General features: G+C 37.2%; 1 protein-coding gene across 1 annotated transcript; it reads left to right on the forward strand.

Annotated features, from left to right (window-relative positions):
* Window positions 1-152: 152 nt before the first annotated feature.
* LOC107548677 (tectonin beta-propeller repeat-containing protein 1-like) lies at window positions 153-26,873 on the forward strand. The gene is made up of 23 exons (XM_016229464.1): window positions 153-263; window positions 3,045-3,277; window positions 4,230-4,415; window positions 8,151-8,325; window positions 9,042-9,139; window positions 9,631-9,732; window positions 11,640-11,770; window positions 13,079-13,080; window positions 14,130-14,236; window positions 14,342-14,497; window positions 15,496-15,645; window positions 16,509-16,669; window positions 20,768-20,892; window positions 21,800-21,893; window positions 21,972-22,068; window positions 22,203-22,282; window positions 22,366-22,426; window positions 24,009-24,140; window positions 24,358-24,493; window positions 24,873-24,965; window positions 25,220-25,326; window positions 25,887-26,006; window positions 26,267-26,873. Exons 1-23 carry the CDS (start codon window positions 230-232, stop codon window positions 26,384-26,386), a joined length of 2,700 nt encoding a protein of 899 aa, XP_016084950.1. The 5' UTR covers window positions 153-229; the 3' UTR covers window positions 26,387-26,873.
* The last annotated feature ends 661 nt before the right edge of the window (window positions 26,874-27,534 follow it).

The following is a 27,534-nucleotide window of genomic DNA, read 5'->3' on the forward strand; positions in this document are numbered from 1 at the left end:
CATGTAAAGAATGAATAATTGAGCAAGTAAGCGTGCGCATATGAGAGACGGAAAAACATACGTGCTCACACGGTCTGTCCAATCAGAAGCTTAGATTTCGACACGTCCGTGAGCGCTGACCAATCAGAGGGGAAATACCGTTAACTTCCTGCTTTGCGTCTGTGAGCCCTTAGAATAATGCTGGGAATAAAAATAAACGGCCCTCCGATGTTTGTAATGCGCGGAATATATGAAGACTCGCTTCACAGTCATTAAACTACATAGTAGGTAAGTTATGAGTTATGAGTCCGTCTGCTTGCATCGCTTTTGAACAGAATATGAGGCGCTTGTGTGTCGGAATTTAAATCCGTCTTGTCGGTTACTGTGTTTACTAAACATAAAGGATATGACAACGATAGCAATCTGCAAAAACATAACATAAACGGCACGAAGTAGAGAATAATAGGGCTGTAATAATGAATCCAGTCAGACAGGTGCAAGCTGACCAAATGGTGTCCAGTTACCTGTATCTCTTACTTCATATAAGAGACTAAACGTCTGTATTTTGAGTTATCATTTAATATATAATACATATTATTGCAAGTCATCACGATTTTATATATATATAGTCATTCTTGAGAAGTGGGACAAAACAGGGTGCAAAATTGAACAAATAAAACCTTGTACTCAGAGAAATGAAACTACATTTATGTATCTTATATGTACTAAGCTACTGAGCTATGCTTTGATACAACCTCCCAACTTTTCTCTTTTTTAACAAAATGTGCTCTTTTTTTTTTTTAGCTTGGACTGCGTAATATAATTTCAACTTTATCTTTAACAACATTCAAGAGGTTTTTAACATTTCAAAACACATTCTCGTGTTAGCAGACAGAATACACTTTCACATGTGACCGACAATTCCACCAGAAATATAAAATATCATAATGAAATATTATCAAAATATTCAACTGACGGAGGTGACACATCTGACGGAGGTGACAGAACTGACGGAGCTGCCAGAACTGACGGAGGTGACAGAACTGACGGAGCTGCCAGAACTGACGGAGGTGACAGAACTGACGGAGCTGCCAGAACTGACGGAGGTGACAGAACTGACGGAGCTGCCAGAACTGACGGAGGTGACAGAACTGACGGAGCTGCCAGAACTGACGGAGGTGACAGAACTGACGGAGCTGCCAGAACTGACGGAGGTGACAGAACTGACGGAGCTGCCAGAACTGACGGAGGTGACAGAACTGACGGAGCTGCCAGAACTGACGGAGGTGACAGAACTGACGGAGCTGCCAGAACTGACGGAGGTGACAGAACTGACGGAGCTGCCAGAACTGACGGAGGTGACAGAACTGACGGAGCTGCCAGAACTGACGGAGGTGACAGAACTGACGGAGCTGCCAGAACTGACGGAGGTGACAGAACTGACGGAGCTGCCAGAACTGACGGAGGTGACAGAACTGACGGAGCTGCCAGAACTGACGGAGGTGACAGAACTGACGGAGCTGCCAGAACTGACGGAGGTGACAGAACTGACGGAGCTGCCAGAACTGACGGAGGTGACAGAACTGACGGAGCTGCCAGAACTGACGGAGGTGACAGAACTGACGGAGCTGCCAGAACTGACGGAGGTGACAGAACTGACGGAGCTGCCAGAACTGACGGAGGTGACAGAACTGACGGAGCTGCCAGAACTGACGGAGGTGACAGAACTGACGGAGCTGCCAGAACTGACGGAGGTGACAGAACTGACGGAGCTGCCAGAACTGACGGAGGTGACAGAACTGACGGAGCTGCCAGAACTGACGGAGGTGACAGAACTGACGGAGCTGCCAGAACTGACGGAGGTGACAGAACTGACGGAGCTGCCAGAACTGACGGAGGTGACAGAACTGACGGAGCTGCCAGAACTGACGGAGGTGACAGAACTGACGGAGCTGCCAGAACTGACGGAGGTGACAGAACTGACGGAGCTGCCAGAACTGACGGAGGTGACAGAACTGACGGAGCTGCCAGAACTGACGGAGGTGACAGAACTGACGGAGCTGCCAGAACTGACGGAGGTGACAGAACTGACGGAGCTGCCAGAACTGACGGAGGTGACAGAACTGACGGAGCTGCCAGAACTGACGGAGGTGACAGAACTGACGGAGCTGCCAGAACTGACGGAGGTGACAGAACTGACGGAGCTGCCAGAACTGACGGAGGTGACAGAACTGACGGAGCTGCCAGAACTGACGGAGGTGACAGAACTGACGGAGGTGACACATCTGACGGAGGTGACACATCTGACTAGAAGACAATGGGTTACTGGACCACGATGTTTCTGTTATGAAGTGTTTTTCTCATTACAATTTGCTTAACACATTATGGACATATTCCATATTCTTACTATGTGCAGAATATATACGTTTAAGAACAGCTTTTCCATGTTCCAAAGTTTAAATCTTTTTAAAAATCATTTATGAAATTATTTTGCCAATTTGACATTTTTAACTTCATTACATGATTATTATTATTGTTGCAGCCTTTTTTGTAATAAATTCTTTGAAAAAATAGCATATGATTTCTGTCATATAAAGTTGTATTTAACATTCCACATGTGAACATAGGCTACTAGTTTTTTAGACAGACTGATGAAGACCGCAAACACACTATAGGCCTACTAAATTAATTAACCAAACATGGTTATGCACATTTAACCAGGGGTGTTAAATGTGAAGTTTGCTTTCTAAATATTAAACTATTTCTAACCCAAAACATAGTGTCCCAGATTTGAGCATGAGCTGTCCCACATTAGAAAATCCACAAATTCTTTTGGCACAAGGTCCAAAGAGAAAGGAAAAATTTAAATCGCATCATATCACCCCTTTAGGTGCAATATCTGAAAAATGTCTTCTGATTTAGATGGGGAACATCTTTGGGGATTTCATAATGATAAAATATTTTGATTTATTGTTTTGGCTTCATGTGGAAATATGAGACACAATTGCAAAAAGTGTCCCACATTCCCCTAATCCACCCTACTGTCTAAACATGCTGTCCTCCAGGGCCCATGATGTCGGGGTCACAGCTGTGGGCGGTGGATGTGTACGGGCGGGGGTTCAGTCTGTGGGCCGCTGGAGGCCGCTGGAGGCGCGCCGCGGATCTCCTGCTGGAGCTGAAGCGGGTGACGGGCTCTCAACACTGCTGCTGGGGCATCGGCTGCGACCATCAGGTTTATCTCCATGTGTATCCCAGTCAAGTGCCTATACGCCATCAGGAAGAGACCTATGAAAATCAGGTGTGTTGGAACATTTCATCTTAGGCAAACCTTCAATTAATTTGTGATTTATTAGCATGATAAAATACAGTACCTCTGTTTTGGCAAAGCATGCACAATAGTAAAAGCAGTTGTAAAGTAAAACTAATATGTAAAACACTTTGCAAATGAAATAAACTGTTAATATTCACAAATAAAGTCAAATTACAAAAGTGCACAATCAAATCAAATAGCAAAGTAGAGTAAACTAGTACAGAAACAATAAAAACAATGCATATTTATATATAAATTATGAAATATATGTACTGTATATATTAGCCAAAAACTTGGAATAATTAAGATGCTTTAGTGTTTTTGAAAGAAATCTCTTATGCTTACTTATGCTTCATTAATTTATTCAGAAATACAGTAAAAACAGTTACATTTTGAAATATATATAAAAAAAACTATTTTCCATTTTAATATCTGTGATAAAGATTGTAATTTATTCCTGTGATGCAAAGCTGTATTTTCAGCATCATTACTCCAGTCTTCAGTGTCATGTGATCCTTCAGAAATCATTCTAATATGCTGATTTACTGCACAAGAAACATTTTTATCATTATCAGTGTTGAAATCAGTTGTGCTGCTTAATATATATATATTTTTTTTTTGGAAACCGTGATACATTTTTTCAAAATTCTTTGTTAAATAGAAAGTTAAAAAGAACAGCATTTATTTGAAATAGATTTATTATTAATTATTATTTACAGTCTGTTTTGATCAATGTAATGCATCCTTGCTGAATAATAGTAATACTATATTTTTTAAAATCATACTTACCCCAAGCTTTTAAATGGTATATATATTACAGTATATATTATTCTATATTATTATATTATTCCAAAATGTAGGCTAAATCTAAATACACCAAAAGTAGGATAGCAATAATGACCATAAGAATTGTATGTGTGATTGTATGTCTGTTTTACAGAGATGGAACCCAGTTGATGGTTACACAGACACACTCCTCCCGACAGACCGCTGGCAGTGGACGGATGAGTCGGGCTTGAACCCACAACCTCTTCACAGCTTTGTGTTGCCGTCTGCTAACTGGGAGTGGGAGGGCGACTGGTACGTGGATGATGAAAGCTGTGGGAGAGAATCCAGTGAGACAGGGGTGAGTGACACAATCTCAGACCTCTCTAAACACAAGCCATCCTAAACTTAACCTATGGATTCGCCACAAACTCAGCCCACTCTAAACTCAACCCATCCAAACCTGACCTATTGTAAACTTAATCCATAAACCCATAAACCCTTTTGAAAACTTTTGAACAGAATGGAGATGTGTACATTTTTTTTATTTTGCCTAAATATCTTTTTTTTTTGCCTTGTACTCTTCTAGGTTAAAAAAACTGTCGACCATAAAATGTGTCGCACAAATTCGAACATCTGGGTTGTGCTGTTCTGTTGTAAATAAATCTTAACCAATGATTCCTAATTGCATCTACTTCCGGAAGGCCAAATAAAGTGCACTGAAACACAGCGTCTCCCTGACATACTGCATCAACACGACTGCTGTTCCTGAATCCACGCCTTCTTTCTTTGCGTGCACATTTGGGCGGCATTATACAGATCTTATTTATGGACCAAGAGCTTGTAACACTCCAAAGAGAAAGGAAAACTTGAATTCGCATCATATGACCCCTTTAAATTTACCCTGATCTTCAAATTCTCTTAAAGCATTGTGTTTCCTTCTGGAGCATCAGTGAGCGTTTGAACCTTCTGTAATAGTTGCATATGAGTCCCTCAGATGTCCTCAGTGTGAAAAGATGGATATCAAAATCATAGTCACTTTTGAAAAGGGTTCAAATACACAAAAATGCTGGAAAACCAAAGAATTTGTGGGACCTGAAGGATTTTTCTGAAGAACAGCAGGCAGTTTAACTGTTCAGGACAAACATAGGAATCATGAACAACTATGACTAAACAAAAAAAAAAACACACAGCTGTGTTGTTAACACACATAGTTGTTCAGGTGACAACACAGTATTAAGGATGTAAACTTTTGAATTTTTGAACTTTCTGAACTTAAATTCAGCTATTATTTTCTCTTGTGGACTATATGTAAACATCTTTTATGTGAAATATCTTATTCAGGTCAGTAATAAATAAAAAATAACATGCATTTTGTATGATCCCTCTTATTTTGGTAAAAATAATTAACATTTTGCAGATTCTGAAAGGGGGATGTACACTTTTGACCTCAACTGTATTATAATATATTAATGAAATAAAAGGCCACTTAAAGGCACTAAAAGAGACACACGTAAGTATACGTTTAAAAAGTGCAATGTAATAATGTCAATTAAAAGTTTTAGTTTAAAGTACATTTTAAATCATGTTTTAATCATTTTTTGTCCTGCTTTAAAGAAGTACACTTATTTTAATATACTAAAGCACATGTAAAGTACTTGATTATACTTTACCTGTAGTCTTGTTTGATAATACATTTAAAGTTAATATACATTAATTTACCAAATACTTGACATTACAAGTTACGATACAAGTTACATTATATAAGTATATTTTAGTTTATCATAAATGACTGACAGTACATTCAGCAGTACACTAACCATATTTCAAACACAATAGGAGTAATTATGAACTTACATATAAAGATGTACCCAAGTCCTACTTAATTGGGTCAAAAAAGCACTCTATAGTTTAACTAATTGGATTTCAGATAAATTTAAACAATAAAACGTTAAGTGTCTAAAAACATCACATTCAGTTCACACTTAAGTATATTCATTGTCAAGAGGAAAATGAGAAACAAGAGACCAAAAAATGCAGATGAGCTGAAGGCCACTGTCAAAGAAACCTGGGCTTCCATACCACCTCAGCAGTGCCACAAACTGATCACCTCCATGCCACGCCGAATTGAGGCAGTAATTAAAGCAAAAGGAGCCTCTACCAAGTATTGAGTAAATGTACAGTAAATGAACATACTTTCCAGAAGGCCAACAATTAACTAAAAATGTTTTTTTATTGGTCTTATGAAGTATTCTAATTTGTTGAGATAGTGAATTGGTGGGTTTTTGTTAAATGTGAGCCAAAGTCATCACAATTAAAAAAATTAAAATTACTTCAGTCTGTGTGCATTGAATTTATTTTATACACGAGTTTCACAATTTGAGTTGAATTACTGAAATAAATGAACTTTTCCACGACATTCTAATTTATTGAGATGCACCTGTACATACCATACTGATCAGGTCAGTGATCACATTAAATTGATCGAAAGTGACAGTAAAGACATTTATGATATTACAAATGATTTCTATTTAAAATGAATGCTGTTCTTTTAAACTTTAATCAAAGTGTCCTGAAAAATCATGTTTCCACAAAAATATAAACTGTTTCTTGAGCAGTAAATCAGTATATTAGAATGATTTCGGAAGGATCATGTGATACTGAAAACTGACTGGAGTAATGATGCTGAAAATTCAGTTTTGCGTCACTGGAATAAATTACATTTGAAAATATATTCAAATAGAAAAAGGTATTTATTTACAATGTGTATTTTATGTCATAATGTATTTTTGATCAAATAAATCCAGCTTTGGTGAACATAAAAGACTTCCTTCATGAACAATAAAAAATCTTCCCGACTTCAAACTTTTGAACAGTAGTGTATATGAATAAACAAAACATATATCAGTAACAAAAGACAAATCAAAATAATTTTCTGTGGTAAATGACTGAATTTCACAGCTTAAGCTCTATTTAACAAGTCATTTAACCAGTAAGCAGGTTAAAGGGGTCATATGATGCGATTTCAAGTTTTCCTTTCTCTTTGGAGTGTTACAAGCTGATTGTGCATAGATAAGATCCCTGAAGTTGCAAAGACTAAAGTCTCAAAACCAAAGAGATATTCTTTATCAAAGTTAAGACTCTGCCACGCCCCCCTAAAACGGCTCGTTCTAACACGCCCCCACATATCTACCTCACTATGTGGAAATATTTGCATAATGCCACCCAAATGTTCACGCAAAGAAAGAAGGCGTGATTTCAGTAACTGCAGTTAGTGTTGAAGCAGCATGTCAGGGAGACACTGTGTGTTTCTAGGCGAACGCAAAAGCACTTTATTTGGCCTTCCCAAAGTAGATGCAACAGAACAGCAATGCATTTTATGGACGACCGTTTCGTGAACCTAGGAGAGGAGGTAATTCTGACTTTGCTATGACAATCTGGCGCTTCTGAATCAGCTACTGTTTTGTTATTAGTTTAAGTATTTGCTATTGACTGTTCAAATGCGGAGTTTTGCGCATCGTGTGTGTGTGTGTGTGTGTGTCACTGCTGCTCTGTTCTTTATTACTATTTTGAATTGGTTATTTTTATATTTTTATAATTTTAGTCATTTCGTTATATGCTTCTGTCTTTTGTATGACTTTTATTTCTATTTTGCTTTAATTTATATCTATTTCAGTTTTAGTCATTTTAGTACTCTTAAATTTGATTTCAATTAACTGCTAATGCTGTTGCCTTCTAATTCTCATTTAAGTTTATGTTTGTCATCTAATATTTATGGCATTTTATCTCAGCTTTATTCAGGGAACAAAAACAGATTTTTTTAAATGCTCTTAGTTTTAAGGAACAGCACCGACTTGCAGTTGCATTACAGATTTGTGACCACTAGAGCTCACTGCTGTTCTGTGATGTCTGATTTATATTTTGAGCTCAGCCAACACCTCTTTATAGATTTACCACTTGCTAACAAGAATGTGGACAATTTCCCAGCCGAGTGGTTAATTTAAACACTCGCTGAATGTTTTGTCATTTTTATCACGTGTTAAGAAACTCTTCAAGACACCACACAGATCTGAGGTGTGTGTGTATCTCTACACAGCTGTGGTTCCGCACAGGCATCAGACAGCAGAACCCGGAGGGGACGCGCTGGGAACCCATCCAGGTGCCCCGAGAGGTGGCGCAGGTCAGCGCCGGGCCGAAAGACCTGCTATGGCTCGTTCTCTGGGATGGACAACTGCTGGCCAGAACGGGCATCAGTAAAGACTGCCCTAAAGGTCTGACACTGACAGATTTATTCCTGTCCTTTGAATTCACACATATAGTATGCACGTCATACAGTACATGTTTTGAATGACTTACACGTCACTGCTATTTATGGTGAAACTGATCACGGTCACGGTCATGTCAATAGCATGACAGAGGTATGAACATACAGAGGTCCTAAAGAACATGTGGTCACTTGCGCCACAACTTAACATTTCTGAAGTCAATACAAATGCTGCAGGAGGTTGCTGCTGTCGTTTTTGCTCAACGTCTTTGAGTCAGGAGGTGTTTTTGTGATTTTTAGTGCATGTATGAAGTCAGTTCTGCTCAAGTGTCTTAACAGGACACTTTCAGTACAAGTTTCAATAGAAATGACATAAAAGTATATGGTAACACTTTAGATTGGGGAACACACATTCACTATTAACTATGACTTTTTCCTTCAATAAACTAATTTGCTGCTTATTAATAGTAAATAAGGTAGATTTAGTAGTTATGTTTAGGTATGGTGTAGGGTTAAGGCATCTAAAATATGGTCAAGCAGAATAAGGCATTAATATGTGCTTTCTAATAAACATGCTAGTAATATGCATGCTAATAAGCAACTAGATAATCATGAATAGTGTTTCCTAATCTAATTTTATTTATTACAATAACATTCACATTACATTTACATTCAGTTCACACTTAAGTATATTCTTTAAAAGTACATCATTTTTGTTTTCAGGCTCATCGTGGGAGCTAGTGCAGCCTCCAAATCAGAAAGGAGCTGTTCATGTTGCAGTGGGAATCACTGTCGTTTGGGCCATTACTAAAGACAACAAAGTAAGATGGTATTTATTTACTCTATAAATGCTTTACGTTATTTTCCTACCATCAAAGTAATTTGAAAGCAATGTTATCTTCCAATTTCATCAAGTACCTAAAGAAGGGCCACTGTCCTGCTAAGTTCAGCTCCAGCCCTAATTGAACACACCTGATCCAGCTAATCAAGCTCCTCAGAATCACTAGAAACTTCCAGGCAAGTGTGTTGGAGCGGGTTGGAGCTACACTCTGTAGGACATTGGCGCTCCATGAGCAGGATTGGACACCCCTGATCTAGCATGCTGAATGAATTGAAAGTAGTATTAATAGTAAAAATGATTCAGATGATAACTCGTGCCTTGTGTGTCAGTGTAGCATGCTACTGAAATATCTGTTGTTTCATAATGAGTTTCATATACACTTAAAAAAAAAAAGGAAGTACACAGTGTATAAGAAAATGCAGTAAACGCAGTGTGCAATGTGTAAATGCAATGTGTTTGTGTGTGTGATAGGTCTGGTTCAGGAGGGGTGTGAATTCCCACAATCCTACTGGCTCAGGCTGGATCAGTATTGGTGGAGAGATGGTGATGCTTAGCATGGGGCCCAATGACCAGGTGAGATCAGTGAGGTATCATGTTATACTGCCGTTCTAACAATACAAACATACACACACTCACTTTACAACAGTGTACAGCCAGATGGTCCAGAGGCAACTAGGGGGCTTGAGTGCAATTTCAATAGGGCGACAAGATGAATTCAAATCTTCAAGTAATTACATTATAGTAATATTAAAATGACATTAAAGTAATATAACTTAATTAAAATGCTGACATCATGTAGGAGAGAGCCTTAGAATTTTGTCTTTGACATCCACTGCCAAATTTGATATTCTGGTCTCTAGATATGGCTAAGATACTTAAAAGTAGGTCCATAGGATTTTTCAATGGTTTTATTGTCCACCAGGTGAAAATCATAAGTCATATCACCGCATGATTTGTGGTATCATTCATGTCTGTAGAGCAAAAAGTGCAGGTTGAGTTACATAGGGTTATGGGTTTTTCAAATCATTTACCATAAGTACGAGCAATAATAGTGATATTTGCCTTAGCAAACTCCACTAACAAGTGATGTATCAATCTGGATAAGTTCAGTGCACTCACACAATGCTTTAATCACTGTTGCCGATATCATATTTCATCTGGTGAAATAATCATTTTCTCCTGTGTGGACAACTCTAGTGGTCCCAGTACTTGTCCTTGTGGGACACCCTTCTGAGGTAGGGTGGGGGCCAGACAGGTCTAATTACACTTCTGTTCTCACATGTAGCTTTGAGGATTAACCATCATTAGATCCTCTGACCAATATGTGCTCCCTGCACGGCAGGCCGACTGTATTCACTGTCCTTGTTTATGCGCACAAACACCCATCGTCCAATCACCTTCTTCAGCTCACACTGACCCCTCCCTCCTGCCGGGACGGGCATGTATGGTCTGGCAGAGTCGGGTGTCCGTGGGTGTTGGTTACTAGAGCCGCTGAGTCTCAGTGTGGAGTTTGCAAGCGATGCAAACTTCGTCTCTGCATCTCTCTCTCTCTGTAACTGGAACCTTAGACCACCTGGCTCTTCTTGTTGCCCACTGCCTCCTCCATCTCAGCCCAGCCATATATATACACCTCCAATTCTTTCGCCCGCACACAGCCATATGGGAGCATCTAATTTGAGTTTGGCCGCTCTCCACTATTCCATACTTCACATTTCATTACTAACCGCGCGGGCCGTGTATCTTATGTGTTCAGCTCAGCTGCGACGCTCATATTTGATCCTGTTCCTCAATTTGGCTTAATCAGAAACAATATCCTGTCTATGAGAACTATGTCAGCACATAAAAAGAAGATCGTCTCATAGCATGATGATTTTCTGATGCCAGCTTCATTATGATGCAGTTGATATGGGGGATTTTATTGTAATTTATTATTGTTTGGCTGTCTAGTGCTTGATTGTGATAAATAACAGGTCAGTCAAGCATTCTGTGGTCATATATTTCTGTGTAATGACCAGAAGTGTAACACCCATTCAAACTTCAGTCAGAACTTCAAATGTTTATACATTAACAGTCAAAAGTTTGGCATCTGTAAAATTTCTTAATGTTTTTAAGAAATATGCTCACCAAGGCTACATTTATTTGATCAAAAATACAGTTAAAAGCAGTAATATTGTGAAATATTATTACAATATATATTTTTTATACTTTAAAATGTAATTGCATTTTTTATTATATATTTTATATTACATAATATAATATATTTTAAATTGTAACATATGAAGTTAGTAAAATAAAGGCTGCAAAACACCAGAAGGTCATTAGTTAGTGTTTGTTATAGTTTGTCCCATTAGGTTGTGTTATCTATTTTGACCCATATGTTTTGATATCTCAGCTTGAAGACGCTTTGTAAGAACTGAGAGACTGTGGCTGGTGTGATATAAAATATCAGTTTATTTTATGTGTGTTTGTTTGTGACACAGGTATGGGGGGTTGGCAGCGATGACCGCACTGTGTATTTTCGTCATGGCGTGACAGCCACAGAGGTCACTGGCAGGTCATGGGTGGCAGTGTCAGCTCAGCTTGATGGCAGTGAAAGCACAAATCATTCCAGGTAGTTGAAAAACACTGTACAGAACAGTAATTCCTGACCAGGCATACTTAAATAGGTTCCAGAGAGTATTTAAAAAAGATTTTGATTTGTTACACAGAGTTTATGAATTTAAAGTAGAAACATTAAAGCACATTCAGTTTTACACTCTTCTTTTTTTTTTAACCCTATAAAGTCTAGTACATCATATTTGATACATGCATCTAAGGCCTCTGAATTATCAACATGATCAAAACCTTGCTATAATTCCTGACCAGGCATACTTAAATAGGTTCCAGAGAGTATTTAAAAACCCTATAAAGTCTAGTACATCATATTTGATACATGCATCTAAGGCCTCTGAATTATCAACATGATCAAAACCTTGCTAAAAAAAAACTGCTGTATCTACTACATGCCTTCTGTCTGATTGATAGTCCATACATTTTTAGCAAGTAAAAGGTCTTTTAGTGTAATTGTAAAAACATTCACCTTGAGGTCATGATACACGTGTCTTTTTGTCTCAAATTGTCTTTAATGATTTTAATGAAGTAAACATAAGAATAACCATTATATTGTTATTAATATTTCAAGAAGACTATTTACTGGACTGAAGCAACTTAGCTTTACTTTATCCGTACATCATTTTTCAGGAAAATAATCTTAAAATGTATCAAATACAATACATAAGGCTTTTGAGGAACAGTTATTTGTTCATCTGTCAGTCATCATTGCATAGTATAGCATTTTATATTATATTTGAAATATTAGCAACTGCACCAAATTGCATATTTTGGCTCAGTTTGTGTCTCTTAATAAAACTAAGGTGATTTTTCCTTCTCGAGTCTGAGCTCCATATTCTCACTATTATCATATTTTATGAGGCATAAAAGCCTAAAGTTTCAAAAATGATACCCAATTAAAAAAAAACACATATGCAAAGCAATTAAAAAACACATATGCAAAGGGTTTTTTGTTGTTGTTATTTGTTGTAGATTTTCTTTTATATTCTCAATAAACTGTTACATTAAAAAAATTGAAAACTGTTATGTACAGGATTTTATATGTATATATATATACACACACACACACATATATATATATAGCTGCATTATACTTTCTAAAGGTTTAACAATGAATAGACAAGTATTATAACTGATTTCAATTATTCATGAGAGTATATAATACATTATAAGGTGCATTGCAAAGCAAAATGAATACTTTTATAATTGCATTATATATAAAGGCTTCAAGTAAAGTGATAAAAGAAAAATTTATAAATTATAAAAAATTATAAATGTGTAAACTCATGCACTATATTCAATTTTACAGTGGTATAAGTTCAAGAATAATGCATCAAAACTTGTTATACTAGGCTTGATGTTGATGATGCCTTACAGCAAAACGCATGCCCCATTTTAATACAAATATAGATTATATTTTTTATAAATATAGAAATAGATTTATAAGATACAGCAGATGGGAATATTTTTGACTTTTGATATCCTTATCCAATATCCTTAACTAGCAAAAATCATCATAATCCACAACATTGTTACAGTCAATATTGTTAAAATTATTTAAAATCTGTAGAAAAAAATATTGTCTGTGTTTTTTATGTTCTGTGAGTTGAATTATTGAGCTTGAGAAGGGCAGTGTACACTACTGTTCAAAAGTTTTGGGTCAGTAAAAAAAACGTATTTATTTATTTTCATTTTTGAAAGAAATTAATACTTATATTCAGCAAGGATACATTAAATTGTTCAAAAGTCAGTAAAGATTTATAAATACTTATAATACAAAATATTTCTATTTCAAATAAATTCTTTCTAAGTTCTTTTGAACTTTCTATTCAGCAAATAATTCCAGTAAAATATGAAGCAGCATACATTTTTTTAACACTTTGATAATTAAGAAATGTTTCTTGAGCAGCAAATCAGCATATGAAAATGGTTTCTGAAACATCATGTGACACTGAAGACTGAAAATACAGCTTTGCATCAATAAATAATTATTAACTGGTTATTATATAATAACCAATAAACTATATAATAATAAATAATAAAAAGAATAAATAACTAATAAATTAAAAAAGATATGCAATTAAATAACATGTATTTTAAATTGTAATAATATTTCACAATGTTAGTGTTCTTAGTGTGTGTGTGTGTGTGTGTTTTGGACTGAATAAGTGCAGCTTTGTTGAGCGTAAAATGCTTCTTATAAAAACTTTTTTTAAATAGTTGTGTAAGGTGTTACTCCTTCAGTTATGTCAGAAAAATAATGAAAAAATTGGACAGGGAGGTTGGTGGTGGGAAACAAATTCTCCCTTTTCTGTATGCCGTTTTATAGAAACTAGTCTCTTTCTCTCTGATTCTGTCAGATCCCGGGCCGCTCTCTCCATCCATCACACCTGCCCTCAGTGCTCTGGACACAGACACTCGGACAAGAGGAGCCCAGCATGATGAGAGAGATGCTTCTATAGAGAAGGTAAATGCACTGTGAGCAGGCCTTTGTGCATCACACGAGAGGAAGAGTCAATGGGACATCTCAAACACTGATGTATATGTGTGTGTGTGTGTGTGTGTCTCTCAGTCTGTGCGTGTGACGAGAGGTTGTATGTGTTGGTGGAGGGACTGGATGCCTCATCAGTGGGAGGATGTCAGTGTGATGCTGGAGCAGGTCACCGGTGCTGGAGCTCAGACAGGAGACATCCTTTACCTCTACTACACTCACGACCAGGAGAAGAAGGTGCGACTGTGAAAAATAAGTGTACTTTAGCATTATAGCACAAAGATTACTTATTGTGGAAATAATATAATTGAAAGAATATACTGAAGTGCAAACTGAATACAATTTTTTAATATGAAACGGTATTATAGTTTAAGTTGCAATTGAATACATTTTAAAAATATCAACTTTAAATGTAATATCAAATAACACACTACAGTAAAATTATAATCAAGTACCTAAATGTGCTTTAGTATGTTAGCCAACACATCAAAATAAGTGTACTTCTTTAAAGCATGAAGCATTTAAAATGTGCTTTAAATGAAAACATTTCATTAAGTTTTAAATTCAAAAAATCACACACGCCACTCAAACTTACTAGATCACTGAATACTGTATCTACAGTAAGTCTACAAAAAAGAATCAAAACCAAATCATGAAATCCAGCAAAAAATTTTTTTACTAAACATTATGGACTGTAAACAAAAGAAACACAATCTTAAGTGAAAAAGAAGGAAAAAATGACAAAAACAACATATCGATCCACAAAACAAAATCAGCATTTGTGCTGTAACCATCATTATACACCGCATTTCTTATCAGTAATAAAACATTCATCATAAATATCAATTTTTGGCATCACTTAACACATAACTTTTTGTAAAGTTTAAAAGTGTGAGAAACGTGTCTCTCTTATAGTGCACTGAAGTGGCCTTTTATTTCATTGATATATTATCTACAATAAGATTTTTTTTTAAATACACTTTTAAGATTTGAAGTACACTACAAGTGCATATTCAATACAATTAAGCAACACAACAGTGTATCAGTATAACAATATATCAACAGGCACAAGTTGACTACATTTTTAAAAGTTTAGGAATAAAAAAGTTTGTGAAACCATTAATTGAATGCCTTTACAAATGAATGAATTAAGATCAAAATGTGTTGTTGAAGTAAAGTGTTCTCAGACTGTATTAGTGTAAATAACTCCATGATTCTTCTGATGTGTGTGTCAGTATCTGTATGCTGTGATAAAGGAGGTGACGGCCCTGGTGCCCGTGTTCAGGGACTCTCTGTACACTATGGCTGTTTACACGCCAGAGAGAACCAAACAGAGACTCCCAATTTTACTGGCAACTCCCTCTCAACAAGACTTCAACACCTGGGTAAAATGCACTTGTGAACAGCACATCTGTTTAAAAGGATCTCTATGTGACATAAAGCACATACGTGATGAACTGTGAACTGTATCCATACATCTTACCAGTCATGATCCTGTATTTGCATAATGTTAATTAAAAATAAATAAATAAATTCCTCTCATGAAAAACACATTTCTGCACAAAATCAAGGGAAAAAATTAGTACTGTCAAATGATTAATCGTGATTAATCGCATCCATTTCCGTACCCACTGTATATACACACACACACACACACACACACACACACACACACACACACACACAGAGTATATATTTTTTAAATACTTACATGTATATACATTGATATTCTTATATTTTATATTATACATAAATATATATTTAATATATAAACAAACATTTTTTCTTAAATATATACATGCATGTGTTTGTATTTATATATACATTATAAATATACAGAGTATACACACATTTATTATGTAAATAAAAACTTTTATTTTGGATGCGATTAATCACGATTAATCGTTTGACAGCACTAAGTGTAAATACATGTAAATATTTTCAAAATACATGCTGTATGTGTGTGTATTTTTATATAAATAATAGATATACACAATACACACACATATTATGTAAACAAAAACTTTTATTTTGGACGCGATTAATCGTTTGACAGCACTATATATATATATATGTATTTGCATATAGGAAACAAAGATTTATTGCATTGTGATTTTGTTTACCCCCAAAACACATTTTACCCCAACATTTTCATGATCATCAATCTTCTTGACGAGTTTAGGGTGTTTTTGATTGCACTGCAGAATGAGAGTGACGAGTGCTTTCTGTCTGTGTGTGACCGTTGCAGCTGTCTCTGTTGAACGAGTCGTGTTGTGCGTCCAGGGGTCTTGGAGAGCATCCATCCAAACAGGCCCTGTGGGCTGTGACATGTAAAGGTGACGTCATGGTGCATGAGCCGTCACCCAGCCTGGAAGCCCCGGCGCAGTACTTACCCTGCGACCACATGTAAGAACGTCCCCATTTGTCTGTCTGACGGCCGTTTTCTCGCACTATAACTCTGTTCTAAACCTAGTGAGCTGCTTCACTGTCCTTCACGTGCCAAAACAAATGGTGCTCCTCAAGAAGACTTTAATCACAATTGATTTCCATAGAGTTTGGCATTAGCATGATGCTAAGCTAACAACACAATATTATAAAAGCATGAAACACAGCCTGATGTTTAAATAGTTGGCATTTCTATACAGTTTGGCCATTATTAGCAGCAGTCTTGTGGAGCATTACTTTTAAAAGTACTTTTACTTTTTATGGAAAGTAATGCATTCTGTTACTTTTTAAAATATTTTGGTCACCTGGGCTGGGCTTGCTTGTTTGTTTTCAATAACAAAAACCCCAAAAGTTATATTTTTGATGACATATTTTTCTTGTGGCCACGAGTTTAATGCGTAAACAAACCTGCGTGACCATAGTAACACAAGATTATCAGAGATGGATTTATTAATATTTTATTTTGAATTAAGAAATTATGGTATTAATTATTATAGAACTTATTACATGATTAAATGATTATATTAACCATAGGCTTAGGCTACCGGACTGTAGGCCATTGCACGCGATGTAGACAGCATTCAAATTAAGTTTATCATGAATAAATGTTACATAAAGTACATCAAATAAAATAGGCCTACAAGAAAACATTTTTATCCATCTCACAGTCTTGCTGTGTCTATTAACTGATTGTCTTTTTCTGTAATATTTGTATATTATTATTATTATTATTAGCCTGTTATTATGCTTTTATAGGCCTATTCGTTTTTTCCCTTCATTTCGATCTCTTTACATAACATTATGACTAGTTTTGTAAATAATAGCCTACTGTAAACGCTCGACATGCCAATCAATTTTTGATTATGCTGACTGGAATTTATAGCCTTCTGGAAGTGCAGTTTTAGCGAATTAATAATTATAAACATTATAGTTTTTCGTTGAGGAATGAATCATTCACGTAGTTTCATTTGTAAATGAAAACACAACACGCTCATTTATCATCACACACGGTCATAAATACAATCATAAAGTACTGGCATAATTGTCAGGCATTTACAGTATTTGCAAAATATATGGTAGCAAATATAATTATACAGAACATTAATTAGGTAAAGCAATACATGAATTGAAAGGGGAAATAATAAAATATATTTATATGAAATATAAAAATATAGCCCTAACAAGTTAATAGAATAATAATAATAATAATAATGTTTTTTCCATCTCTGATAATCCTGTGTTACTATGGTCATGCAGGTTTGTATATGCATTAAACTCGTGGCCACGAGAAAAATATGTCGTTCCCTCAACAAAGAATCTCGAAGCCACGACATAAGGATGTCGTTACCTCGACAAAATGATCTCGTGGCCACGACATACTATCACGTTCCCACGAGTTAATATGACACGGCCACAACAAAATTAAAGGGTTAGTTCACCCAAAAATTAAAATTAGGCCATAAATTACTCACCCTCAAGGCATCCTAGGTGTATATGACTTTCTTCTTTCAGACGAATCCAGTCGGAGTTATTGCGTTTTTGTAATAAAAATATCGATATTCAAAACGTAATAATCACTTGAATCTAGCTTGCGCCAGCAGTTGTACACAGAAGCAGTTCTGGGAGGATGACGTATGAGGTCAGAGTTGCGCATGCGCCGGTGAGTCTCGTGAAAACCAACGTTTTTTAACAGGAGCAAAGGAAGCAAAGTTTCCTTACGTTAGCAAAGGAAAACCAGTCTCCTCTTGGCTTATAGCGAAATCCTCCGACATTCTTCTTTACAAATCCTCGTTTTGTACTTCTAATTAGTGACCGTTGTTTGGTTTTGATCTCTCAGCTGCACTTTCGCGTTCGTCACTTCTGAGCGGCGCATGCGCAAAGTCGAACTCATACGTCATCCGCCCAGAACTGCTTCTGTGTACAACAGTGAGCGCAGGCTACATTAATGTGATTATTACATTTTGAATATCGATGTTTTTATTACAAAAACACATCGATTCGCTACAGGAGGCCTTTGTTCACCCCCCGGAGCCTCATATTTCATCAAAAATATCTTAAATTGTGTTCCGAAGATGAACGAAGGTCTTACGGGTTTGGAACAACACGAGGGTGAGTAATTAATGACAGAATTGTAATTTTTAACCCTTTAATAGGCTACTTTATCAAAAGAGTAAATAAACTTAGAATACTTAATTGTACTTTTTTAAATTCAGTACAAGTATAGGCCAAATATACTTATACCTTTCGGTGTACTTGTCAGCATAAGCCAACTATATTTAAGTGGATTTTTGAATTTCTGATAGCTATATAAAAAGTTCACTGAACGTATACTCTCTTATTTGGATGCCTTGAGGGTGAGTAATTTATGGGCTAATTTTTATTTTTGGGTGAACTAACGCTTTAAGTGAACCAAACAAGTCCCCTCTTGGTCACTGTAGAAAACGTAAGAAAAGTATGTAGAAAAGTAAGTTGCGCTACTTATTTGAAAAAGTAACTCAGATATTTTCTTATAAATTTAAAAGTAATGCATCACTTTACTAGTTATTTGAAAAAAGTAATCTCAAAAATGTAACTCGCGTTAATGCGTTACCTCCAACACTGATTAGCAATTACTTTGAAACTAGCCAAGGTACTTTTTGAATAGAGAGTTAGTTATACTGCAGGTTACTAAGAAAAGGTAACTAATCAGTTGAAATGATTTACAGTATAATTCATAACTTAATCAGAGCCATATATCTCTTGATTTGAGGGCTTTTAAATGAATTAATATTGATTAGGGTGACGACATTAAACTTATATACAATTACGCTAAATACATCTAAAAAGAGAATATAACTAGAACATGAAATACTGCCTCAAAGAAGCCAAAATGTGTTTGTGGGTGGAATCTGCTCTGTGTGGAGTCTAACAGTCTGGGTGTGGTGTGGGGCATCGCTCACGATCACACCGCCTGGGTCTACACGGGGGGCGGCGGGGGACCGTCTGCTCAGGGTAAACATGCACCCTGCTGTCATCCCTGTCCCTCTTACTAACCTACATCTAGGTTTGACCCTGCAAGATGAACATATGCTGGTTTGGTTGCTGGTGTGCTGATGTTCCCATGAGGCTTCACTAGCAGAGCTTTCTTGGTCGAACTGCTTAACCAGAAAGACCAAGATTTGCATCATGGTCCAGCAGTCAGACCAGCATCAAACCAGCATAAACCAGTCTAGACCAGTATAAGTTCTAAGCTGAACTTTGCAGCAGGATATACACTGCACAGTAAGCAGTATGCTAGTACTGTATTCAAAACATAGTCGCTGATCTTCCCAAACATTGGGTCTCATTCACTATAATAATTGCACGGATTACTCATATTACGCGATTACTCGCAATTTGCATAAAACGCACCCAAATCATCTCCTTTCTCCTTCATTTAAATAATTAATGAATTAAATCTTATAAATTCACTGTAAACCACGCCTTCACAGGGCTTATTGCTTTTATAAAATGGTTATTCCATATACGTAGTAGTTTCACAAAATAAAACAGAACAAATAAAGTGTAATGCAATGTAGTTCCTCAGAAACAGTTGTGGTTAACTAATATCAGGGCTCAACCAATCAGAATCAAGAGAATTATCCATTTTACAAGAAACCATTTTTACTCATAATTCATAGTTAGGAAATGTGACCCAGTGTTTTCTTATTTACCCATTTGTATTTTCATTTCAAATGTGCTTTCATTCAGGATCAGAATATCAAATCTTTATTTTAGAGAAACTCTATCTAGTTGCTTCTGCCCGGTGTTTGAATCTCATTCATTTCAGGAAATGAAAACCTTAACCAAGCAATAAGTGATGTGAGGAGTGTGTCCATCTATGAGAACCAGCGCTGGAACCCAATGACAGGATACACAGACAAGTGCGTGTCATTTCCCTGAGCTCTGCTGCTTGTTTACTGTACCTGCTGTAAACGCTCCGTGTCTGCTGTGGTCCGCAGGGGTCTTCCCACAGATCGTTACATGTGGAGTGATGCTTCAGGTCTGAGAGAGTGTACCAAAGACAACACCAGCCCTCCCTCACCGACGTCAGGTTCCTGCTCATCTGCTCTGTGTGGAGTCTAACAGTCTGGGTGTGGTGTGGGGCATCGCTCACGATCACACCGCCTGGGTCTACACGGGGGGCGGCGGGGGACCGTCTGCTCAGGGTAAACATGCACCCTGCTGTCATCCCTGTCCCTCTTACTAACCTACATCTAGGTTTGACCCTGCAAGATGAACATATGCTGGTTTGGTTGCTGGTGTGCTGATGTTCCCATGAGGCTTCACTAGCAGAGCTTTCTTGGTCGAACTGCTTAACCAGAAAGACCAAGATTTGCATCATGGTCCAGCAGTCAGACCAGCTTCAAACCAGCATAAACCAGTCTAGACCAGTATAAGTTCTAAGCTGAACTTTGCAGCAGGATATACACTGCACAGTAAGCAGTATGCTAGTACTGTATTCAAAACATAGTCGCTGATCTTCCCAAACATTAGGTCTCATTCACTATAATAATTGCACGATTACTCGCAATTTGCGTAAAACGCACCCAAATCATCTCCTTTCTCCTTCATTTAAATAATTAATGAAAACTGATTTGCTTTTAATAAAGCAATAAGCCCCAAGAAGCCGTGGTTTACAGTGAATTTTAACAGCTAAGGGGCGTTGTTGTATAACAGCTAAAACCCCCTTAGCTGTTATAAATTCACTGTAAACCACGCCTTCACAGGGCTTATTGCTTTTATAAAATGGTTATTCCATATACGTAGTAGTTTTACAAAATAAAACAGAGCACATTAAGTGTAATGCAATGTAGTTCCTCAGAAACAGTTGTGGTTAACTAATATCAGGGCTCAACCAATCAGAATCAAGAGAATTATCCATTTTTACTCATAATTCACACAAATTCATGTATATCATGCACAGTTAGGAAATGTGACCCAGTGTTTTCTTATTTACCCATTTGTATTTTCATTTCAAATGTGCTTTCGTTCAGGATCAGCATATCAAATCTTTATTTTAGAGAAACTCTATCTAGTTGCTTCTGCCCGCTGTTTGAATCTCATTCATTTCAGGAAATGAAAACCTTAACCAAGCAATAAGTGATGTGAGGAGTGTGTCCATCTATGAGAACCAGCGCTGGAACCCAATGGCAGGATACACAGACAAGTGCGTGTCATTTCACTGAGCTCTGCTGCTTGTTTACTGTACCTGCTGTAAACGCTCCGTGTCTGCTGTGGTCCGCAGGGGTCTTCCCACAGATCGTTACATGTGGAGCGATGCTTCAGGTCTGAGAGAGTGTACCAAAGACAACACCAGCCCTCCCTCACCGCAGTGGACATGGGTACAACAGCACACTATCTCGCAAAAAGATTGCATTCTTGAGCAGCCTGTAGTATTTCTAGTGCACTGTACCATTTGGAGTATTGTATCGATTAGTTATTGTCTGTGACTGATATCTGCATCTCACTCTCACAGGTTTCTGATTGGGCTGTTGACTACGGTGTCCCAGGAGGGACAGATAAAGAGGGCTGGCAGTATGCTGCAGATTTCCAAGTGTATGTTGACTTTAAACCTATTAACAGAACAGTAACTAGACATTTATATATCTCAAGCTAATATATGTTTTATGTTCGTTCAGGACGTTTCATGGTTATAAGACGATGAAGGACTTTGTGCGACGCAGGCGGTGGGCTAGGTTAGTTCACATTTTTTAACTTAAATGATTTTAGCAAATGGCTGCAATATAACAGAGTGAAAAATTTAAGGGGGTCTGAATACTTTCCGTACCCACTGTACATATCTATGGTCTGCACTGGATGCAGCGCAACACGACAAATCCCCGACAGAAAACTGCTGCTGCATTCTATTCATGACATATTGACAAAAATTTCAAATGATTTTCAATGGTCGCTTTTTCGCATCCAGACTTTAGCTGTTGCGGCGCATACATGGTGTTACTCACCTATGGAGAAGAAACAAAGCAACCTCGGTGTCCGATCGCAGTCCTCCGCTCTTTGAGTTCTCTCCAGCGCTGGAAAGCTGATCCGATAATGGTCGCTTTTTCGCATCCAGACTTTAGCTGTTGCGGCGCATACATGGTGTTACTCACCTATGGAGAAGAAACAAAGCAACCTCGGCGTCCGATCGCAGGCCTTCCGCTCTTTGAGTTCTCTCCAGCGCTGGAAAGCTGATCCGATATTTGCACGGGTCCTACTTATTGCCTTAAGCCTTCGTTTGTTCCGCAGACGTTTTCCTCTTTTGTTTTTTATCCGCCATCTCTATCTTTCTGTCGCTCGGCTCGCTAATGTTTGTCTTGTGCTGTGTACGCTCTCTTCTCCACATCATGAGTAGACACGCCCCTTACTGCTGATTGGCTACAAGTTTGTTTTGCTAGTCGGCCCAAATCAGTTTTCTAAAGCGTTTTTGAAAAATCGCTTACCCCACCTTTAAGTCCCAGAAAAGTAATGTCTGGTTCTATCAAACAGTTTCAGTGTACCGTAGACATAAATAACACATAACTGAAAAAAATATTAATAACCCATGACATGGAAATTTAAAGTCAGTGCAAGTTGGAATTAATTACACCCCTTCACACCACATTAATTGTCATATTTTTTAAATATACAGCCAATATGTTTGTACTTTTAAATATAGAGTGTGACATGACCAATAAAAATGTAAATATGTACTAGCAATGTATTGAAAAATACTATGATGATATCATTTCCTCAAATATAATGTCGAATAGAACAAAAAATATACAAATTAATATTAATACACAAAACATTTTTATTCAGCAAGAACACATTAAAAATCTATTCATCAAAGAATCCTGAAAAATATGCATCACAGTTTCCACATAAGCATTAAGCAGCACAATTGTTTTGAACATTGATAATAATCTGAAATGTTTCTTCAGCAGCAAATCCGCTTATAAGAACACTTCAGTGACACTGAAGATTGGAGAAATTATGTTGAAAATTCAGCTTTATCATCACAGGAATAAATTACATTTTAAAAACCTTTAAAGGGTAGTATGTATGACTTAGGGGGAGGGACATTATCATTTTGGAGAGCATTTAACGGAGCATATGAAGTGAATATATAGCATATATCGTTGACTTCAGAAGCTATTAGACAAATCCTTTGTATTGACTTCTTGGGGTTTTTATTTGTAATTTTCCTCAGAATGAATATCCTCCTCTCGTCTCTGTTCTTATATTGAGTTAGTGCGCATATTCGATGGGGCGTCCTCTAACCTCTAACTCTCTGAAACCACAGGGTAACTCCTGGCTCCATGTGGGCACAGACCAGCCCTTCAAGTCTATTTGCATAGGAGGAGGCCACCAGGTGTGGGCCATCGCCAGGGACGGTGCCGTCTTCTACCGGGGCTCCGTGTCTGCCCACAATCCAGCTGGTGAGATCACAGGATCATCCTGATGGAAAGCGTGACGTTTTCAACTAGAAAATGATGGACATTCTACAATATGTAAACTACTGCTGGTTCTGGTTTTCCAATTTGAGCAACTTACAGTAGTTGATAAATGTGATTCAGTGCATGAAGTACAAGACCTTTTTGCACTTTGAAAAAGTGATTTTTAAGGTAAATTACATATCTCTGAAACCACAGGGTAACTCCTGGCTCCATGTGGGCACAGACCAGCCCTTCAAGTCTATTTGCATAGGAGGAGGCCACCAGGTGTGGGCCATCGCCAGGGACGGTGCCGTCTTCTACCGGGGCTCCGTGTCTGCCCACAATCCAGCTGGTGAGATCACAGGATCATCCTGATGGAAAGCGTGACGTTTTCAACTAGAAAATGATGGACATTCTACAATATGTAAACTACTGCTGGTTCTGGTTTTCCAATTTGAGCAACTTACAGCAGTTGATAAATGTGATTCAGTGCATGAAGTACAAGACCTTTTTGCACTTTGAAAAAGTTATTTTTAAGGTAAATTACATATATTGTTAAAATAAGGAGAAATTATGCAAGTAACAAGTCTTTTAAAACACTTAATACTATTTTCTTGTTTTCATAAAACTTTATTGTTTGTGCTATGTCATTATTTACATGTAGAAAAACGAAAAATTACAGGCACACTTATTTTGTCAAATGACTCATTAAGGTTTCTTTGATTTCTCAGGTGAGTGCTGGTATCACATACCATCTCCCCCGAAGCAGACGCTCAGGCAGGTGTCTGTGGGCAGGACCTCCGTTTATGCTGTGGATGAAAACAGTGAGACAACTGTTCCCACTCACTTCTTTTTTTTATTTGGTTTATTTATTTGAATCAAGCTGTATGGGGAATCACAGGCTCTAAGTGACTGTTTCTCCTCATTATGAAGTGTGAAGAGAGATATAGTAGTAGGCAGTATGCAGTGAACAAGTAAGCAGTAATCAATATGCCATTGAGAACATTGTAGCACATGGAAAGCAGATCTCTCTCCAATCAAGTTTGAGCTCAGTGTGTGTATGTTTTTTTTTTTGCAGATAATCTGTGGTACAGACAGGGTTTGACACCCAGCTATCCTCAGGGTTCTGCATGGGAGCTCATCTCAAGTAATGTGTGTAAGGTGTCTGTTGGACCACTGGACCAGGTTTGAAACCTTTTACTTCCCGTTAAAACCACTAAAGAACATTTAATCTTACATAGACAAACAGTGAAAAAAGGAGGCACATGATGTGTACTTCAAGTATATATTTAAAATAATATAACATTAATGATGAATAAAAAACATTGCGGTAGTGAGTTTGCACGTTAAAATTTTGTATGATCTTATGTAACCAGGGTTTTTTTTTCTTCTAGACTACCTAGCAGATCACTACCTTTTCATTAGTGTAAATTAAAAGATATCTGACCTAACAAAAGTATGGTGTACCACAAGGCTCAATTTTAGGCCCTTTGTTGTTCTCATTGTACATGTTGCACAGCTCTGTATGCTGAAAGCTTTGGCTTCCTCTTTTCACTATTATTTCATCCTGCATTTCTGTTATAGCATTAATCTTTCCTTTACCCACTTTCTTTGGGACTCTCCTCCTAAGGTTTACTAGCTTATACACCCCCGTCCAACTACCCAAATATAAATAATAATGTTTCCTAGGTTTTATTGCTTTGATGGTTATGAAACTGGAAAGTGGTCGTAATGTATCTGTCCAGGTTTGGATAATCGCTGATAAAGTGCCAGGTTATCCATCAGAGAGCTCAGGAACGGTGTGCCACAGACTGGGAGTGAAGCCCATGCAGCCCAAAGGCCTGAGCTGGGACTTTGGCATTGGGGTGAGTTTTTCCACATTAAGTCTAATGCTAAACTGTGCCTTCCTCCAAAAAAAAAGAAATAATAAAAATTGGTTTAGAAAGCTAACTGATTTGATTGTCATACAAAGAAATTGACCTAGCTTCCAAATTTAAATAGAGCATCATTTCAGTACAATATTCTACATTCAGGTTAAAGATGCATTTTTGTTTTTAAATCTTGTAATTAGTATCAACAGATCTTTACTCTGAGAGTCATTTCTTCAACTAATGCACTAAAACAGGGTAGATGGGAGCACCTGTCTGTGAGAGGGAACTCTATAGAGGCCCAGCGTATGGCACCTCGCAGTCCAATGCCCAGCCGCACACAGAGTCAGGTGAACGGGAATGTTGTGGGCTGCTAGATATAGTGCCCACCTACCACCATCATCATCACTCACCTTCATCATGCTTTACGGCATTTCCCAGTTTGCTGTTCTTTACACCCTTCCTGTCTCTGTGTCCTGTGCCCTTCCAACCAAGTGTGACTATTTATTTTTGATTCCACTTGCCTGAATAACAAACATCACTTTTCTGGGTGTGACATTTGATTACTGTATGTGTATGATTTGAATCACCCGATCCACTAATGTCTCTTTGTTTTAAGCATGTTATGTTATTTATTGTTGCTGTATTTGTTTCTGTAATGAGTAGAAGACCATTTTATGTTATTGGTTTGATTATATTATTCGAAAAATATTTTATTTCAGTCCGCTTGCATTGTCAGAGACACAACTGCCCTACTGTGATCTAACCACTGACATGCTGGGGGGTTTTCCCCCCAATAAAGATCTGTTAAAAAGCACCAGCTTGTTTTCATTTGTGAGTTTAAGAAAATATATTTCTGCGGAATTGCAAAAATACACACAAAAAAGGGTTTCTAAAAACCTGTTCTTGATCAGACGGTTCTACCCCAAACGCACACCAATGCTTGCTCCTGTAAAATCAAAGTATCTGTGAAACATGCATGACAACGGATTAAAACAAGACATAGAAGTTCATTGTCATTTAATTCCATAATAAACAGAGCAATTAATTATAAACCATTCCTTCAGTGACACTAGACATGATCATCATCATCAATATGAAGTAAAAATATCACCATTTTTTAAAATGTACAAGTTATAAGGACATGATGACCTGCATTTCCCCATTTAATTCATCATTAATTTGTCTTTTTCGATCACTTCGGTCACATTTTAGCTTTAAATTACAAAATCAGTCATCACATCGTTCCCAATTTACAGACAAAATTAAGCATTTATATACAGGAGAACAATTCAACATTAAGTTACACTTTAAAGATGTGCAAGATTAAGCAAAGTATACTGTAGAATAAAACCTAAAGAATTTCCTTTCATAAAATTTCACGTTGAACTGAAATCGAGTGCTGGTAATACAGATAGTCAACAGGTCTAAAACACAGAGATCACTGTACTGAATTACAAGGGGATGTAGACGATATGCACCCGATTATTATAACCTCTACAAATAATCAGCCTCCCAATTTATG

Source organism: Sinocyclocheilus grahami, unplaced genomic scaffold (assembly GCF_001515645.1).
Source record: "Sinocyclocheilus grahami isolate Dianchi unplaced genomic scaffold, SAMN03320097.WGS_v1.1 scaffold353.1, whole genome shotgun sequence".
NCBI classification, from domain to species: Eukaryota; Metazoa; Chordata; class Actinopteri; order Cypriniformes; family Cyprinidae; genus Sinocyclocheilus; species Sinocyclocheilus grahami.